The 19,470-nt window shown below is 36.4% G+C and overlaps 1 protein-coding gene across 1 annotated transcript in view; it reads right to left on the reverse strand.

The window, feature by feature from the left end:
- The window catches only part of LOC133539684 (DENN domain-containing protein 4B-like), a 40,851-nt gene that overhangs the window by 4,927 nt on the left and 16,454 nt on the right, over positions 1-19,470 (reverse strand). The window contains exons 9-24 of the mRNA XM_061881774.1: positions 18,083-18,227; positions 17,827-18,002; positions 17,662-17,762; positions 13,791-14,006; positions 13,570-13,715; positions 13,369-13,502; positions 13,190-13,304; positions 8,169-8,375; positions 7,972-8,100; positions 7,764-7,908; positions 4,943-5,216; positions 4,613-4,880; positions 4,450-4,545; positions 4,210-4,385; positions 1,160-1,283; positions 863-1,099 (exon numbers count right to left, since the gene is read on the reverse strand). Coding sequence (XP_061737758.1) covers positions 863-1,099; positions 1,160-1,283; positions 4,210-4,385; positions 4,450-4,545; positions 4,613-4,880; positions 4,943-5,216; positions 7,764-7,908; positions 7,972-8,100; positions 8,169-8,375; positions 13,190-13,304; positions 13,369-13,502; positions 13,570-13,715; positions 13,791-14,006; positions 17,662-17,762; positions 17,827-18,002; positions 18,083-18,227 — 2,689 coding nt within the window. The remainder of the gene's footprint in view (positions 1-862; positions 1,100-1,159; positions 1,284-4,209; positions 4,386-4,449; positions 4,546-4,612; positions 4,881-4,942; positions 5,217-7,763; positions 7,909-7,971; positions 8,101-8,168; positions 8,376-13,189; positions 13,305-13,368; positions 13,503-13,569; positions 13,716-13,790; positions 14,007-17,661; positions 17,763-17,826; positions 18,003-18,082; positions 18,228-19,470) is intronic.

Genomic DNA, 19,470 nt, shown 5'->3' on the forward strand with positions numbered 1-19,470 from the left:
GGTGAACACGCAGTGTCTCAGAGAGAAGCCGAGGAGCCAAGCTCACAGCTTTTTTGACAGCTGCTGCAGGACGACGAATAATCCACTGATGTCTCCGGTAAGATATATATATCACAATTTCCCCATCCAAAAACATGCTGGTTGACGTAGAGAAAACATGTTTGCTTGACCGCTCTGTGTTAAAGCTTCACAACAAAGAAACACCGGCTGTGTCTCGGTGCTAAGGACAGCTACAATCCACCAACAGAATTGTTTTTTATAGTCTCCATTATTAATTGAACAAATTGCAAAAGATTCAGCAACACAGGTGTCCAAAATACTGTGTAATTATGCGGTTAAAGCAGACGACTTTTAGCCGCGAGTGGCGTAGCGCTATTTCCTGACAGTCCGTGACGTCACGCGTACGCGTCATCATTCCGCGACGTTTTCAACAAGAAACTCGCGGGAAATTTAAAATTGCAATTTAGTAAACTAAAAAGGCCGTATTGGCATGTGTTGCAATGTTAATATTTCATCATCCATCCATCCATCCATTTCCTACCGCTTATTCCCTTTTGGGGGGTTGCGGGGGGCGCTGGCGCCTATCTCAGCTACAATTGGGCGGAAGGCGGGGTACACCCTGGACAAGTCGCCACCTCATCGCAGTATTTCATCATTGATATATAAACTATCAGACTGTGTGGTCGCTAGTAGTGGCTTTCAGTAGGCCTTTAAAAAATGATTCAATTAAAGCAATAATTCGCCAACAATATTTTTGAATAAAAAAAACGGTTTGCAATTATAAATAATTTTCTTCGATTAAACAGCGGTTAACTGTGATGATGACATCACAAGCGATGGCGGCCAATAGGAGGTCTGTTACCTGAGGTTTGGGGCCGAGCAGAGGCGAATCCCGTACGAGCTGCAGCAGGTGACTGGGCAGGCCGAGGCGTTGGAAGAACCACAGAAGGTTCCAGAAGATGATGCAATGGCTTTCCAGGAACTGAGGCTGCGCCAGCACCTCGCCCTCGTTCTCTAGGAGACTTTCCAGCTCCTTCCGCAGCACCAGCGGACTCACGTAAGCCACGGTCACCTGCGGGGCCCCGCCTCCTGTCGACACCTATTTGGGGGGACCGGAGGAGTGAGGCGGTCAGCAGGACGAAGGTGGATGAAGCGTTACCTTGGTTCTGTCACAGTCTTCTCCCGCGCCATTACACTGAGGCGGCAGTGACGCATCGTGACCAGTAGGAGGCCCCGCGCCGCTCTCCAACTCCTCCTCTGCGTTCCACTTGCTGCGTTCGCCACTGCAAAACGCCAAGATGGAGGGGTTGCTTATCACGGCCACACCAAACACACGCAGCAGTGCACAAAAAATATGAAAAAATGTTTTTTTTTAAGTAAGAATCAATCAATTTTTATATGATGTTTTAAGGTCTTTTTAAATAGAAACTTAAAAAATTTAGAATACTTTTTAAGCTTTTTTTTTTATATAGTTTTTAAATATTTCTCTAGGCTTTTGTTTTAAAATAAGAATACATTTTTGAAGCCATTTTTAGGCTTCTTTTTTATAAAGACATTTATTCAATAAGAATTACTTTCTAAAAATATGTTTTAAGGCTTTTTATTAAAAATACCTTTGATTTGAAAGTATAAACTTTTTTATTTTAAAAACTTTGCTAGTATTAACATATTTTGTATCGATTGAAAAAAGATTAGCTAGTTTGATTTTCCAAAAATAAATTTTCAGGCTTTTTAAATAAAAATACATTTTAAAAGTTTGATTTTTAGGCTTTTTTTTAAAGCATCGATTTTTAAACACATATTTAGCCATTTTTTTCAGTCTATTTTTAAGCTTTTTAAAAAAAAGAAACATATATTTTTAAAGATACCTTTTTAGGCTTTTGTTTTCAAATAATTATTTTTAAATCCATTTATAGACTGTTGTAAAAGAAGTAAAAGTCAAATTTTAAAGATGTTTTCAGTCTTTTAGAAAAAAAAATCCATCTATTTTTAAAAATACATTTTTTAGACTTTTCTTTTAAATGTATTCTTATTTTTTAAAACAAAAGTCTAAAAAATACATTTTTTAGACTTTTGTTTTAAAAAAATAAGAATACATTTTTAAAGCCAGTTTTAGGCTTTTTAGTAAATAAGAATAATTTTCTTAAAATATGTTTTTAAGCTTTTCTGAATAAGAACACTTTTTTAAAAATGTTAAGGCTTTAAAAAAAAAATACACAGGCTTTTTTAAAATCTATTTTTCCATGTTTTGAGGTTTTTGTTTGAAATAGGCTTTTGTTTTTAAATAACTATTTTTAAACCCATTTATAGGCTGTTGTAAAATAAGTAAAAGTCAAATTTTAAAGATGTTTTCAGTCTTTTATAAAAAAAAATATCCATCTATTTTTAAAAATAACTTTTGTTAGAATTCTTTTGAAAAATAAGAATACATTTTTAAAACCAGTTTTAGGCTTTTTAGTAAATAAGAATAATTTTCTTAAAATATGTTTTTAGGGTTTTCTGAATAGGAACACTTTTTAGAAAATAAATGTTAAGGCTTTTGAAAAAAATAAGCAGGCTTTTTAAAATCAATTTTTCCATGACATTTTGAGGTTTTTGTTTAAAATAGGCTTTTGTTTTTAAATAATTATTTTTAAACCCATTTATAGGCTGTTGTAAAAGAAAGTAAAAGTCAAATTATAAGTATGTTTTTAGTCTTTTACAAAAAAAAATTATTCATCTATTTTTAAAAATACATTTTTTAGACTTTTGTTTTAAAAAATAAGAATACATTTTTAAAGACAGTTTTAGGCTTTTTAGTAAATAAGAATAATTTTCTTAAAATATGTTTTTAGGCTTTTCTGAATAGGAACACTTTTTTAAAAATAAATAAGGCTTTTGAAAAAAATAAGCAGGCTTTTTTAAAATAAATTTTTCCATGACATTTTGAGGTTTTTGTTTAAAATAGGCTTTTGTTTTTAAATAATTATTTTTAAACCCATTTATAGGCTGTTGTAAAAGAAAGTAAAAGTCAAATTTTAAATATGTTTTTAGTCTTTTACAGAAAAAAAATATTCATCTATTTTTAAAAATACATTTTTTAGACTTTTGTTTTAAAAAATAAGAATACATTTTTAAAAGCAGTTTTAGGCTTTTTAATAAATAAGAATAATTTTCTTAAAATATGTTTTTAGGCTTTTCTGAATAAGAACACTTTTTTAAAAATGTTAAGGCTTTAAAAAAAAAAATAAGCAGGCTTTTTTAAAATCTTTTTTTTTTTTTTTTTTTTTTTTTTTTAAATCTATTTTTCCATGATGTTTTGAGGATTTTGTTTGAAATAAGCTTTTGTTTTTAAATAATTATTTTTAAACCCATTTATAGGCTGTTGTAAAAGAAAGTAAAAGTCAAATTTTAAAGATGTCTTTTATAAAAAAAAATATCCATCTATTTTTATAAATACCTTTTTTAGACTTTTGTTTTGAAAAATAAGAATACATTTTTAAAGCCAGTTTTAGGCTTTTTAGTAAATAAGAATAATTTTCTTAAAATATGTTTTTAGGCTTTTCTGAATAGGAACACTTTAAAAAAAATAAATGTTAGGCTTTTAAAAAAATAAGCAGGCTTTTTTAAAATCTATTTTTCCATGATGTTTTGAGGTTTTTGTTTAAAATAGGCTTTTGTTTTTAAATAACTATAACTATTTCAATAACTATTTATAGGCTGTTGTAAAAGAAGTAAAAGTCAAATTTTAAAGATGTCTTTAGTGTTTTATAAAAAAAAATATCCATCTATTTTTAAAAATACCTTTTTTAGACTTTTAAAAAAATAGGAATACATTTTTAAAGCCAGTTTTAGGCTTTTTAGTAAATAAGAATAATTATGTTTTTAGGCTTTCCTGAATAGGAACACTTTTTTAAAAATAAATGTTATGGCTTTTAAAAAAAATAAGCAGGCTTTTTTTAAAAAAAATGACGTTTTGAGGTTTTTATTTGAATTATAATTTTTATTTTTTTTTAAGTAACAATTTTTCAGGATGTTTTTTTAAAAGATAATTAAAAATATTTTTTAATGCATTTTTTTTTTAAAGCTATTTTTGTGCTTTAAAAAGGAAAAAAATAATCAATTTACAAAGAAGTTTACATCAAAGTTTAAAAATAAGTTTTTTGGCCTTTAAAAAAAAAAGAAAAAAGAAAATACAAAACCCTTCTTCAAGAGGTTTTCGGTGCACACCTGCTGACGGGTCCGGGGTCGCTGATCTCAGCGTTGAGGAAGGGCACAAAAGAGGCGGAGCAAAAAGGGCAGGAGGAGTTGAGGTTGGAATCATCCGGCGTCCATCCCGCCATGATCTCCTCGTCGTACACCAGCGAGTTGCACGAGCGACAGCGCGAGCAGCTGGACATTAACACCTGCACGTGTGCAGGGGGCGGGGCTTAGAAAACGGGGCGAAGATCAGTACGAGCAGCGGCTCACCTCGAGTCCCGCCACCTCTTGACTAGTGTCCCAGGAATTGCGCTGAGGATACGCCCCCTCCGCCAGGTCCAGGTCACTTCCGACCGACAGCGAACTCTGGCGAGAGAAGTCGTGCGGTTACGAATGGAAAAACGGCGTACAGCATTAGCGGGCGGAGTCTAACCTCCGAGGTGGCGTTGGCCAGGCGATCTTTGGCTTTCAGCAGCGTTTCAGACACCTGAGACTTCTTGGAGTGGCGCTGCTCCGACACCCGCCGTCCCGACGCCCCTACCCCTTTTCCTGCTCGTCGCTCGTCCACGCTGGCGGCCCGTCGCACCGCCGCCCTGTGGCGTGTTGGCGTGAGGAACTGCTGCACCTTTCCCACCAGACCCCTGCTGGGGGTCGACACGTTGTTGTCGTTTTCGTCCACCGCCGCGCTGGTGACGGCCGCCCTGAGGGTGAATGGTCAGGGGTTAGAAGGCAACGAAGTCCGCTCGGCCGCTGTACTTCCTACCTCGCCGTCGGACGACAGTCCGACTCGGCGTAGAAGGACGACAGGCAGATTTGGCTGCGGCGCACCAGAGTGCCAACCGGCGGCGCCAGAGGGGGTTTGGTGGTGGTCGCCGTGACAACGGCCGGCGCCCTGACGCTGCTCAGGCTGCTGCTCTTCGCCAACGAGCCTGTCAGAGACTCGTGGCTGGAGCTTTCGCTCAGGCCGCTCCAACTGGCCTGGCGAATCAGAGAGGAGCAGGGGCGGGGCCTGCCGGGCTCGTCCCTCGCCGCTTGTCCTGCGAAGGAGTCAGTCTTTAGCGGTCGCCACGACAACGGCCGCCACATCATCGAAGTGTGTGCGCACGCTCTACTATACCACACCATACCAACTTTATTTATTTATAAAGCCCTTTAAAAACAACCACAGTTGAAGAACAAAGGGCTGAACACCACAAAGAAATAAAGGCAAAGGACGGACTAAAAAAAAATAACATTCAAAACAGAAGTAAAAAACACATTGAAATAGCAAATACAAATCACCCCAAGAACAACGTGTTAGATCAGGGGTCACCAACCTTTTTGAAACCAAGAGCTACTTCTTGGGTACTGATTCATGCGAAGGGCTACCAGTTTGATACACACTTCAATAAATTGCCAGAAATAGCCAATTTACTCAATTTACCTTTCAATAAATACATCTATATATATATTTAATATATATTTATATTTCTGTCTGTCATTCCGTCGTACATTTTTTTTCCTTTTACGTAAGGTTTTTTTGTAGAGAATAAATGATGAAAAAAACAAAACGGTTTAAAAGAGGAGAAAACACAAAAAAAAAGAAAATTAAATTTTGAAACAGTTTCTCTTCAATTTCGACTCTTTAAAATTCAACCCAAAAATATAAAGAGAAAAACTAGCTAATTCAAATCTTTTTGAAAAAATGTAAAAAAGAGTTAATGGAACATCATTAGTAATTTTTCGTAATTAATTTTAGAATTTGTATGACATGTTTTAAATAGGTTAAAATCCAATCTGCACTTTCTTAGAATATAAAACAAATATGACTAAGCTATATTTCTAACAAAGACAAATCATTATTTCTTCTAGATTTTCCAGAGCAAAATTTTTTAAAGACATTCACAAGACTTTGAAATAAGATTTGAATTTGATTCTACAGATTTTCTAGATTCGCCAGAATATTTTTTTTTTATTTTAATCATAAGTTTGAACAAATATTTCGCAAATATTCTTCGTCGAAAAAACAGAAGCTAAAACGAAGAATTAAATTAAAATGTATTTATTATTCTTTACAATAAAAAAAATAAATTTACTTGAACATTGATTTAAATTATCAGGAAAGAAGAGGAAGGAATTTAAAAGTTAAAAAGGTATATGTGTTTAAAAATCCTAAAATCATTTTTAAGGTTGTATTTTTCCTCTAAAATTGTCTTTTCTTTCTGAAAGTTAATAGAAGCAAAGTAAAAAAAAATGGATTTATTTAAACAAGTGAAGAGCAAGTCTTTAAAATATTTTCTTGGATTTTCAAATTCTATTTGAGTTTTGTTTCTCTTAGAATTAAAAATGTCGAGCAAAGCGAGACCAGCTTGCTAGTATCCATCCATCTTCTTCCGCTTATCCGAGGTCGGGTCGCGGGGACAACAGCCTAAGCAGGGAAACCCAGACTTCCCTTTCCCCAACCACTTGGTCTAGCTCTTCCCGGGGGATCCCGAGGCGTTCCCAGGCCAGCCGGGAGACATAGTCTTCCCAACGTGTCCTGGGTCTTCCCCGTGGCCTCCTACCGGTTGGACGTGCCCTAAACACCTCCCTAGGGAGGCGTTCGGGTGGCATCCTGACCAGATGCCCGAACCACCTCATCTGGCTCCTCTCGATGTGAAGGAGCAGCGGCTTTACTTTGAGTTCCTCCCGGATGGCAGAGCTTCTCACCCTATCTCTAAGGGAGAGCCTCGCCACACGGCGGAAGAAACTAATTTCGGCCGCTTGTACCCGTGATCTTATCCTTTCGGTCATGACCCAAAGCTCATGACCATAGGTGAGGATGGGAACGTAGATCGACCGGTAAATTGAGAGCTTTGCCTTCCGGCTCAGCTCCTTCTTCACCACAACGGATCGGTACAACGTCTGCATTACTGAAGACGCCGCACCGATCCGCCTGTCGATCTCACGATCCACTCTTCCCTCAGTCGTGAACAAGACTCCTAGGTACTTGAACTCCTCCACTTGGGGCAGGGTCTCCTCCCCAACCCGGAGATGGCACTCCACCCTTTTGCGGGCGAGAACCATGAACTCGGACTTGGAGGTGCTTATTCTTGCTTGCTAGTAAATAAATACAATTTAAAAAATAGAGGCAGCTCACTGGTAAGTGCTGCTATTTGAGCTATTTTTAGAACAGGCCAGCGGGCGACTCATCTGGTCCTTACGGGCAGCGCGTTGGTGACCTCTGTGTTATATAAAAAGCAGTTAAAAAGGTCAAATCAGTTTAAAGTCTCATGCTGGGTTAAAAGCCAGTGAATAAAATTGGGTTTTAAGAAGGGTCTTAAAATTAGCCAAAGAAGGGGCCTGTCTCACATGGAGAGGGAGATGGTTCCAGAGTTTGGGACCCGCAACAGAGAGGGCTCTGTCCCCCCTGAGCTTGCCTTTTGATTTGGGGACCTTCAGGATCAGCTGATCAGCTGACCTGAGGGACCGGGTGGGGGCTTAGAGGTGGAGCAGCTCAAGACCATGTAAGGATTTAAAAACCAGTAAGATCATTTCAAAATGAACTCTAAAAGACACAGGCAGCAAGTGGAGGGAGGCTAAAACAGGAGTAGTGTGTTCTGAACCTGGACGTGCTGCCGGCGGGCCGCCATTTTGTCGTTGCTTGACGGGCTGCCGGAAGAGGGCGACGGCCAGCAGGACGTTCCTCAGCTTGGCCCAACGCAGACGCCCGCCCTGATTTGTCGACGGCCATTTGCTCTCCAGGATCGCCTGAGGACCACGTATACGGGGATGAGTCATCGCCTGTGTGTGCGTGTGTGCGTGCGTGCGTACCTTATTGTAGTACGCATAGGTGATGGTGTTGGGCGTAATCCCCGCCTTCTTCATCTCCAGAAGGACTCGCACAGCGAGAACGGGCTGCCCGTACTGACTGCACAGCTGCATCAGGATCCTGTAACACACCTGTAGCGCACGCACACACGTAGGTAACACACCTGTAGCACAAGCAAGTTCCACTCTGGCCGCCTCACCTCGTCGGGCATCACCACCTTGCGGTTCTCCATGTGTTTCAGCACGTCGTAGGCGGCGTGCAACGCGCGCACCTTGGCGGTCTGCGCACGCACGTAGGTGGGCAGGTAGAGGAACCACAGGCCGTACATGTGACCCAGAAGACACTTGGACCACATGTCGGCCAGCGCAGAGTACTTCTGAGCGCGCTTCTGCGCTAACTTGATCTCCTGTGGGTAGTAAACACACCATGGCCACGCCCCCACCATTTGAATTACTCTACAAACACACACTCACACACAACCATTTGCATGTATACAAACTATTTTCTTTCGTAAAAAAAATTTGCACGTAACAAATTTCTTCAATTCAAAAAACGAAAAGATTTGCAAGTAGAAAAACAATTTTCTTCAATTGAAATAGATCTCAAAGTTTACAAACGTTTTTATTTTTTTTTAAAAACTATTCGCCAGTATGAAAAACGTTTCCTTCAATTAAAAAAGCGATTGGCAATTAAAAACAATTTCCATTTCAAAAATGATTAAAAATACTAAAACATTATTTGTCATAAAAAAGTATTTGCTAGCATAATTTGAAAAAAGATGAGCTAGTTTAAAAACTATTTCAATAGAATGGATGTGAAAGTATAAAAGCTTTTTTTTTTAATTAAAAAAAAAATATTCGCAAGTATAAAAACAATTTTCTTCAATTGAAATAGATCTCAAAGATTACAAACGTTTTTATTTTTAAAAAAAACTATTCGCCAGTATGAAAAACGTTTTCTTCAATTAAAAAAGCGATTGGCAATTAAAAACAATTTCCATTTCAAAAATTATTAAAAATACTAAAACATTTTTTGTCATAAAAAAGTATTTGCTAGCGTAATTTGAAAAAAGATGAGCTAGTTTAAAAACTATTTCAATGGAATGGATGTGAAAGTATAAAAGCTTTTTTTTTTTAATTAAAAAAAAATATTCGCAAGTATAAAAACAATTTTCTTCAAATAAAATAGATCTGAAAGTATAAAAGCTTTTTTTTTTTTTTATTAAAAAAAAATATTCGCAAGTATAAAAACAATTTTCGTCAAATAAAATAGATCTGAAAGTATAAAAAGAAATATTTAAAAACTATTCACTAGTGGGGTTGCACAGTATACCGGTATTAGTATCGTACCGCGAAACTAATAAGTCATATTCGGTACTATACCGCCTCTGAAAAATGATTGAAAATACTAAAACAATTTTTTTCATTAAAAAACTATTTGCTAGCATAAAACTGTTTTGTTTAATTTAAAAAAAAAATTAGCTAGTTTAAAAACTATTTCAATAGAATAGATGTGAAAGTATAAAAGCTTTTTTTTTTTTATTTAAAAAAACTATTCGCAAGTATAAAAACAATTTTCTTCAAATAAAATAGACCTGAAAGTATAAAAAAACATTTTTAAAAACTATTCACCATTAGGGTTGTACAGTATACCGGTATTAGTATAGTACCGCGAAACTGATAAATCATATTCGGTACTATACTGCCTCTGAAAAGTAACGGTACAGTATATATACCCAGTATAACAGTATTTACTTCAATTGAAATAGATCTCAAAGTTTACAAACATTTTTATTTTAAAAAACTATTCGCCAGTATAAAAAACGTTTTCTTCAATTTAAAAAGCGATTGGCAATTAAAAACAATTTCCATTCCAAAAAGGATTGAAAATACTAAAACAATTTTTTTCATTAAAAAACTATTTGCTAGCATAAAACTATTTTGTTTGAAAAAAAATGAGCTAGTTTAAAAACTATTTCAATAGAATAGATGTGAAAGAATAAAAGCTTTTTTTTTTATTTTAAAAACTATTCGCAAGTATAAAAATAATTTTCTTCAAATAAAATAGATCTGAAAGTACAAAAAAAATATTGAAAAACAATTCGCCAGTAGGGTTGCACAGTATACCGGTATTAGTATAGTACCGCGAAACTAATAAATCATATTCGGTACTATACCGCCTCTGAAAAGTAACAGTACAGTATATAAAAGTATTTTCTTCAATTAAAATAAATCTCAAAGTTTAAAAACGTTTGTATTTTAAAAAAAACTATTCGCCAGTATAAAAAACGTTTTTTTTTTTCAATTAAAAAAACGATTGGCAATTTTGTTTAATTTGAAAAAAGATGAGCTAGTTTAAAAACTATTTCAATAGAATAAAAATTGCGATTGACAATTTTGTTTAATTTGAAAAAAGATGAGTTAGTTTAAAAACTATTTCAATAGAATAAAAAAAAGCAATTGGCAATTTTGTTTAATTTGAAAAAAGATGAGCTAGTTTAAAAACTATTTCGATAAAATAGATGTTAAAGTATAAAAGGTTTTTTTTTGTATTTAAAAGCTATTCGCAAGTATAAAAACAATTTTCTTCAAATAAAATAGATATGAAAGTATAAAAAAAAATATTTAAAAGCAATTCGCCAGTAGGGTTGCACAGTATACCGGTATTAGTATAGTACCGCGAAACTAATCATATTCAGTACTATACCGCCTCTGAAAAGTAACGGTACAGTATATATACCCAGTATAAAAGTATTTTCTTCAATTGAAATAGATCTCAAAGTTTACAAACGTTTTTATTTTTAAAAAAAAACTATTCGCCAGTATAAAAAACGTTTTTTTTCAATTAAAAAAGCGATTGGCAATTTTGTTTAATTTGAAAAAAGATGAGCTAGTTTAAAAACAATTTCAATAGAATAGATGTGAAAGTATAAAAGCTTTTTTTTTTTTATTTAAAAAAAAATATTCGCAAGTATAAAAACAATTTTCTTCAAATAAAATAGATCTGAAAGTATAAAAAAATATATTTAAAAACAATTCGCCAGAAGGGTTGCACAGTGTAGTCCAGTATAGTACCGCGGAACTAATATATTCGGTACTATACCGCCTCTGAAAAGTAACGGTACAGTATATATACCCAGTATAAAAAGTATTTTCTTCAATTAAAAACGATTTGCAGATATAGACATTTTCTTTAATAAAAAAAACATTTGCAAGTTTAACTTTTTTTTCCAATTAAAAAAGCGATGCGCAAGTTAAAAAAAAAAAAAAGTTTATTTAAAAAAAATAATTAAAACTATTTTTTTCAATTAAAAGATCTGAAAGTACTTCAAACTTAACTATTTTTGTTTAAAAAACTATTTGCCGTTATAAAAAAAAATCTTTATTTAAAGATTTTCCAGTATAAAGACAATTTTATTCAATTAAGCAACAATTTCCAAGTATAAAAATAACATTCTTTAATAAAAAGATTTGCAAGTATAAAAACGTTTTTATTTGAAAAAATTGTTTTGCATTTATAAAACATTTGGTAGTATAAAAACAATTTTCTTCAATTAAAACTCGATTTTCAAATGTAGAACTCATTTTCTTCAATTAAAAAAGCAATTTGCAAGCAAAAAATGTGTTCAATTAAAAAATGATTTGCAAATAAAACTATTTTCTTTATTTAAAAAAGATTTGCATTGCAAGTAAAAAAAAATTTTTTCAATTAAAAAAGATCTGAAAACAAACTATTTTATTTATTTAAAATAATTACAAACAATTTGCAAGTGTACAATTTTCTTCAATTAAATAACTTATTAGCAAATAAAAATATATATTTTGTTCACTTAAAAAAGATTCCCAACTTTAAAAACTTTTTTCCAATTAAAAAAATATGTTTTAAAAACTTTATTTAGAAAAATTATATAAAAAGATTTGTTCGTAGAAAGACAATTTTCTTCAAATAAAAAATAGATTTGCAAGTAAAAAAGTCTTCAATTAAAAAAGATCTGAAAGTATAAATAACATTATTTAAAAAAATATTTGCCAGTATAAGAATATTCTTTGATTTAATGAACGATTTACAAATATAGAAACAATTTTCTTGAATTAAAAAAAAAAAAGATTCACAAGTATAAAAATAATTTTCTTACAAGTTAAACCTTTTGGCAGTACCATTCCACCTTGTGCGATCCACACACCTGCACTCAGAACACCCGTAATCCGCACTCTGCTGAGTCAACTTAAGGCCGTCGCAGATAGTTATTTACGCATGGTGCCGTCCGCCAAAAATAACAAAGAAGAAGGAGCAGCAGGGTGGGGAGTAAACTATTCTATTCTAAAATAGTGGACAGGAGAGAGCAGAATCAAGCTCAATCTGTAAGTTAACACATTCCTTTTATTATCCCCATAGTATTTATTATTTCCTTGGTGTTATGTTGTTGTGCTTATTTGTTATATTTGGCCAATTGTTTTTAATTGAAGAAAATAGTTTAAATACTTGCGAATCGTTCTTTAATTGAAGATAATTTTTATACTTTCAAATAGTTATTTGAATTTGAGAAAAAAGTTTCTATACTTGCACATTTCATTTTAAAAAAAGGATATTGATTTTATATTCGCAAATCGTTTTCAAATGTAAGATATTTTCATACTTTCAAAATGTGTTTTTTTATTGAAGTTAATACTTTTGAAACTTGCAAATTGTTTTTTTAAATTAGGAAAATGTGCGTAATTCTGCATTCTGCAGCTGCGTTTTCTAAATTATAGAAAATAGTTTTTAATAGAAGAAAATAGTTTTTATATTTGCAAATCGTTTTCTAAGTTAGAGAAAATAGTTTTTATACTTGCAATTAATTTTTTCCTACGGCAGAATATAAGTCTGAAAATTGTTTTTATTGTATAGATATTTTGCGAATCGTTTAAATTTGAGAATTTATTTTTAATTCTATTCTTTTTTTAATTGCAAAAAATTGTTTCCATGCTTGCAAAATAATCTTTCATTGGAGAAAATGTTTTTTTTTAATTTGTGAATTATTTTTTAATTCAATGAATTGATTTTACAATCGTGAAACGTTTTTTTAAGAAGAAAAAAAGGTTACTTTCCTTTATTAATTGAAGAAAAAAAAATGTAATTGAAGAAAATAGTTTTTATACGTGAGGAAAAACATTTTTGTGTATTTGCAGAGTTTTAGCAGTAATTTCGCTCCATAGACGTCAATCATGTGACTTTGGGTACCTGTTTGGTGCGTCGGGGGGCGGGGCTGCTGGGGGCGCTGCCCTTGGCAGGGACGCGGAGGCGGTCCTGTGGCTGGTCCAAGAGCTCCGCCCTCAGAGTGGGAAAGGTGTCGTAACTGGACAGGAGAGCAAAGTGTGACAGTATGTCGGCGGCCCCGAAGTGGGCGGCGGTCGCCACACCTGTAGAGGGCGGGGCACTCTGAGCCGTCAGCTTCCTGCGGTTCCTCGGGCGGCATGATGAAGACGGTGTGTTCTCCGCAGGGAGTCTCGTCCAGGTCGATGAGTCGCACGTCTTCCGGCTTTTCCACGTCCACCTGCAGACAAACCACCTCGTCAGGCGCTTAGCACACTAGCCGCGTAGCCGGCGACACGAGCGCTGACCTTCTGGACGCACTCGTCGAAGAACTCCAGGCAGACGTGGCGGTCGCTGACGAAGGAGCACTCCTCAATGAACTGCGTGAACATCTGCGTTTTGGTCAGCTGCGAGAAGAACTTCTGCTGTGTGCGATCGCGGGATTTCAGGAAGCCTAACGGGGAAGCCACAAGTCAGTGGGATGGGGGCCGCACGCACGCACGCACACTTCCCACCCAGGAGGGCGCACCCTGTAGGTTGAAGAGGGAGCTGCAGTCGGTGGTGGTGTCGGAGGGCGCCTGCGTGATGGGTAGCAGGAAGGAGCGGTAGCCTCGCAGCAGGCAGCTCATAAAGCGCAGGAAAGCCTCCTGGATCTCCAACTCCAGCTGCTTCTGCCGCCGGTACATCTGGTCAAAGTCGGTCAGGAGAAACTCCAGCGTCGCCTCCTCCTGGCCGGGGGAGCAAACTGCGGCACCAGGAACGTCACGTGATCACAACAAACAGCAAGTGGCGCGACAGGACCTGTGTGAAGTTGGACCCGCCCCCTTGTCAAAATCTCCCCAAACGTGTCCCAATGGTTTGTGCTGCAAACACTTTTGGTGCCGTGTTACTAGTGTTATTACTAGCCCCTCCCCCCAACCATGTCAACATTTCCCCAAACTTGTGCCGCACTTTTAGTCCCAACTATTGTAGTTTTTATGTTATAGTGAATTATATTTATATCGCGCTTTTCTCTAGTGACTCAAAGCGCTTTTACATCGTGGAACCCAACATTTAAAGCAGTGTGGGTGGCACTGGGGGTAAGGCGTCTTGCCCAAGGACACAACGGGAGTGACTTGGATGGCAGAAGCAGGGATCAAACCTGGAACACTCAAATTGCTGGCACGGCCACTCGACCAACCGAGCCATACCGCCCATCAACGTTTCGTTTTTGTTATTAAAGTGCAAGAGTCGGCAACCCGCGGCTCTTTGGCCACTCTGATGTGGCTCAGCTGCATAATCGCCGGGTTTCTGGATTTTCGTCCCTCGGGGTTGACATTCTCCGATCTTCACTCGGACTACAATATTGAGGCGTGCTGTGATGGCTTTACTTTTAACGTCCTCTACAACAGTGGTTCTAAGCCTTTTTTCAGTGATGTACCCCCTGTGAACATTTTTTCTATTCAAGTACCCCCTAATCAGAGCAAAGCATTTTTGGTTGAAAACAAGAGATAAAGAAGTAAAATACAGCACTATGTCAACAGTTTCGGATTCATTGAATTGTATAACAGTGCAAAATATTGCTCATTTGTAGTGGTATTTCTTGAACTATTTGGAAAAAAAGATATAAAAATAACTAAAAAATAAACAAGTGATTCAATTATAAATAAAGATTTTTTTACACATAGAAGTAATCATCAACTTAAAGTGCTCTCTTTGGGGATTGTAATAGAGATCCATCTGGATTCATGAACTTAATTCTAAAAAAAAAAAATCTTTAACATCAATATTTATGGAACATGTCCACAAAAAAATCTAGCTGTCAACAGTAAATATTGCATTGTTGCATTTATTTACACAGTTTATGAACTTACATTCATATTTTGTTGAAGTATTATTCCATAAATTTACTTATGAAAGATTTTTTAATTGTTACTATTTTTAAAAAGTCTCACGTACCCCTTGGCATACCTTCAAGTACCCCCAGAGGTACGAGCACCCCCATTTGAGAACCACTGCTCTACAACATGTCATCACCCGCCTTTACACCATGCTATCTGCCGGCCGGCCGGCCGGACGCATGCATCTTGCTGCTTTCTATCGTCACACGTGCGAGATTGCAAGGCATAGAGTCAACAGCCATACAGGTTACACTAAAAGTTGTGATATAAACAACTTTAACGCTCTTACTAATATGCGCCACACTGTGAATTCACACCAAACAAGAATGACAAACACATTTCGGCAGAACATCCTCACAGTAACACAACATAACAATTACCCAGAACCCCGTGCATCCATGACTATTTCAGGCTATATTATACATCCCCGCGCCCCCAAGGCTAGAATGGTTGCGGCTCCCATTATCTTCTTTATTTTGTGAAACGGGTCAAAATGGCTCTTTGAGTGGTAAAGGTTGCCGACCCCTGTTATAGTGTTATTAATAGGCCCTCCCCCAACCATGTCAACATTTCCCCAAACTTATCCCAATTTGTTTGTGTTCAAAAATTTTTTAGTTTTTATGTTATTAATGTAACCAGCACCCCCACTGTAAAAGTATCACCCAGCTTGACCCTATCTTTTGTGCTGCAAACACTTTTGGTCCAACTGGTATAGTTTTTATGTTATTAACGCGTTATTATAGGGTTATTAATCATAAGTAGACCCTCCCTTCCCAACCATGTCAAAATCTCCCCAAACCAGTCCCCATCATTTTGGTCTATTATAATTTTAACGTTTTCTATGTTATTAAGGTGTTATTATAATGTTATAGTAATACTGTTAATAACCAGCCCTCCCAGCTATGTCAAAAATCTTCCCAAACTTGATCCATTCATTTTTGGTCAAACTTTTATAGTTTTTATGTTAACGTTTTATAGTTTTTATGTTGTTAAACTGTTATTAATCATAATAACCCCGCCCCCCCCCAAACCCCTCCAAACCATGTCAACATATCCCCAAACCTGTCCCAATTCTTGTAAACTGAAACATTTTTTGGTCCAACTATTTTAGTTTTTATGTTGTTTAATAGTTTTTGTTATTAACGTGTTAGTGTTATTCATAACTAAACTCCCATCTTTGTCACAATTATTTTTACTACATGTGTGCTGCAAACATTTTTGGTCTAACTATTGTAGTTTTTAAGTTAACGTTCTACATTTTTTATGTTATTAACGTCTTATTATTAATAACCAGCCCCCCAATTTTGTCAAAATTTCCCAAACTTGTCCCATTCATTTTTGCTGTAAACATTTTTGGTCTTACTTTTATAATTTTAATGTTAACGTCTTATGGTTTGTATGTTATTAAATTGTTATTAATTATAATTACAACCCCCCAACCATATCAAAATCTCCCCAAACTTGCCCCAATTATTTGTACTGTTTGTGCTGCAAAAGTATTTGGTCGAACTATTAGTTTTTATGTTGACGTTTTACATTTTTTATATTACAGTGTTATCATAGTATTATTCATAACCAGCCCCCCAACCATGTCAAAAACTCCCCAAACCAGTCCCAATCATTTTGGTCTATTATTTTAATGTTAACATTTTATGTATTTTGGTTTTATTAAAGTGTCATTAATCATAACCAGCCCCAGCTTCCCCCAACCATGTCAAAATCTCCCCAAAGTTGCCCCAATTATTTGTACTATGTTTGTGCTGCAAAAATATTTGGTCGAACTATTACGTTTTATGTTTTTTATAGTGTTGTTATTATTCATAACCAGCCTCCCAACCATGTCAAAATCTCCCCAAACCAGTCCCAATCATTTTGGTCCATTATAGTTGTCATGTTAACGTGTTATTATAGTGCTATATTATTACCATTCATAACTAGCCGCCCCTCCCCAACTATGTAAAAATCTCTCCAAACTTGTTCCATTAAATTTTGGCCAAACGTTTACAGTTTTTATGTCAACGTTTTATGGTTTTCGTGTTGTTAAAGGGTTATTACAGTGTTATAAATCATAATTAGACTACCCCGGCCCCCCTTAACCATGTCGAAATTTCTCTAAACTTGTCCTAATTCCTTTGTGCTGCAAATTGTTTTTCTCCATAATAATTTTTATAGTAAAGTTTTATGATTCATAACAATCCCTCCAAACATGTTCAGGTTTTAAATTATTTTATAGTTTTTATGTTAACGTTTGTTTTTATGTGTTATTAGCCGCCCCGCCCCCACTTCGTCATCATCTTCTTAAACACGTCCCCAAAAATGGTCTATTGTAATTTTTATGACAACTTTTTATGGTTCATAACTAGCCCCATAAAACGTTAACATAAAACGTCAACAAAATTTTTTTATTTTTTAGACCAAGGTTTTTGCAGCACAACGACTGGGACAAGTCTTGGGGGATTTCAACAAGGCGCGGTCCAAACTGGACACAGGTGGCTTCAGGACGTCTGCGTGGTCACTCACTCTGCTCCAGCGTCCTGTGGAGGTTGCTGAGGGTGTTGAACAGGACCTTGCCGTGTTTTCTGGGTAACGATCGCCATGACAACGGCTTCTTGTCCTCCACCCTGAGACGCCACCTGTTAGTTTTGATACAGGCGGCAGAAAAAGGGCGTGCGTGGCGGAACTCACTGGAAGACCGTGTTGGTGTCCAGGTCCACGCACACCACGTCGGCGGGGGGGTCGTAGATGTCGAAGTAGTTGGAGTGCACGCCCACGATGAACGGCACCGGCGCCAGCAGCACTTCCGCCATCTGGAGCGGACACAGGGGGATGTACGGGCACAGCCAGCGCAGCGGGAACATCATCTGCACGTGGGAAGGACAAGGCCGGGTTCAGACACGCACCCCTTTTTGGGGTGGCGAAGGGGGGGGCGCCGCCGACTTACGGACACCAGCGCCTCGCTGACCGCCGTCAGCACGTCGGGACGCAGCGAATGCAGCAGAACTTTGTGTTCCGTGAGGACGGCCAGCAGGAGTGTGCACGTGTTGCCTGCACCCAAGTTCTGGAGCAGCTTCAGGAAGCTCGCCCCACTGCCGTGCACACACACACGCACACACACACACACACACACACACACACACACAATCATTTCAACATTGACTCTACCCACTTGAACTCCAGTTGGCTATTTATATGCTCTAATTGATGTGACAAAATAATCATGGTAATTAATGATTGATAACAATAATTTATAATACAAGACATTTACCAATTAGTAATAATTATTTATAATATTAACACAAATGCAAATTATCAATAATTAGTGACCTTGTATCATACAAATTAATGATTTATACTTAACACCAATACTATTTTTATTTTAATATCAACTTGTAGTAATACTGTATAGAACTACCAGTAACTTATAATACTAACACCAATACAACTTATTAATATCAATTAGTAATCATTTATTGTACTAATCATTTATGTAACACCAATAATATTTAATAATTTATACAATAGCTTTTATTAAAGGCCTACTGAAACCCACTACTACCGACCACGCAGTCTGATAGTTTCTATATCAATGATGAAATATTAACATTGCAACACAAGCCAATACGGCCTTTTTAGTTTACTAAATTACAATTTTAAATTTCCCGCGGAGCTTCCTGTTGAAAACGTCGCGGAATAATGACGCGTATGATAACGCTTGTTTGTGACGTTATTGGTTGGAGGGAACATAGCCCAGCACCACTTGCGGCTAGAAGTCGTCTCTTTTCATCGCGCAATTACACAGTATTTTGGACATCTGTGTTGCTGAATCTTTTGCAATTTGTTCAATTAATAATGGAGAAGTCAAAGTAGAAAGATGGAGGTGGGAAGCTTTTAGCTTTTAGCCACACAAACACACAGTGTTCACTTGTTTAAAAATCCCGGAGGTGAAGCTTTACTATGGATCAGAGCGATCAAGCAAACATGGATCCCGACCACTTGTCAATCAGCAGGTTTCGGTGAGAAAACTTTGGTAAAAAGTCGCCTCTTACCGGAGATAAGCGGAGCTTCTGTCCTGCTGCAGCTTTGTGACTTCTCTCAGAGACAGGTTCAACACACCCGTGGACACACCCCTCCGACTATCAGGTACTATTTAACTCACTAAAACACCAGCAACACAATAGAAAGATAAGGGATTTCACAGAATTATCCTAGTAAATGTGTCTAAAAACATCTGAATCGCTCCCAATGCAATCGCCTTTTTTTTTTTTTTCTTCTCGTCCTTCACTTTAAATTTCCTAATCCGCAAATCTTTCATCCTCGCTCGAATTAATA

Source organism: Nerophis ophidion, linkage group LG21 (assembly GCF_033978795.1).
Source record: "Nerophis ophidion isolate RoL-2023_Sa linkage group LG21, RoL_Noph_v1.0, whole genome shotgun sequence".
NCBI lineage: Eukaryota > Metazoa > Chordata > Actinopteri > Syngnathiformes > Syngnathidae > Nerophis > Nerophis ophidion.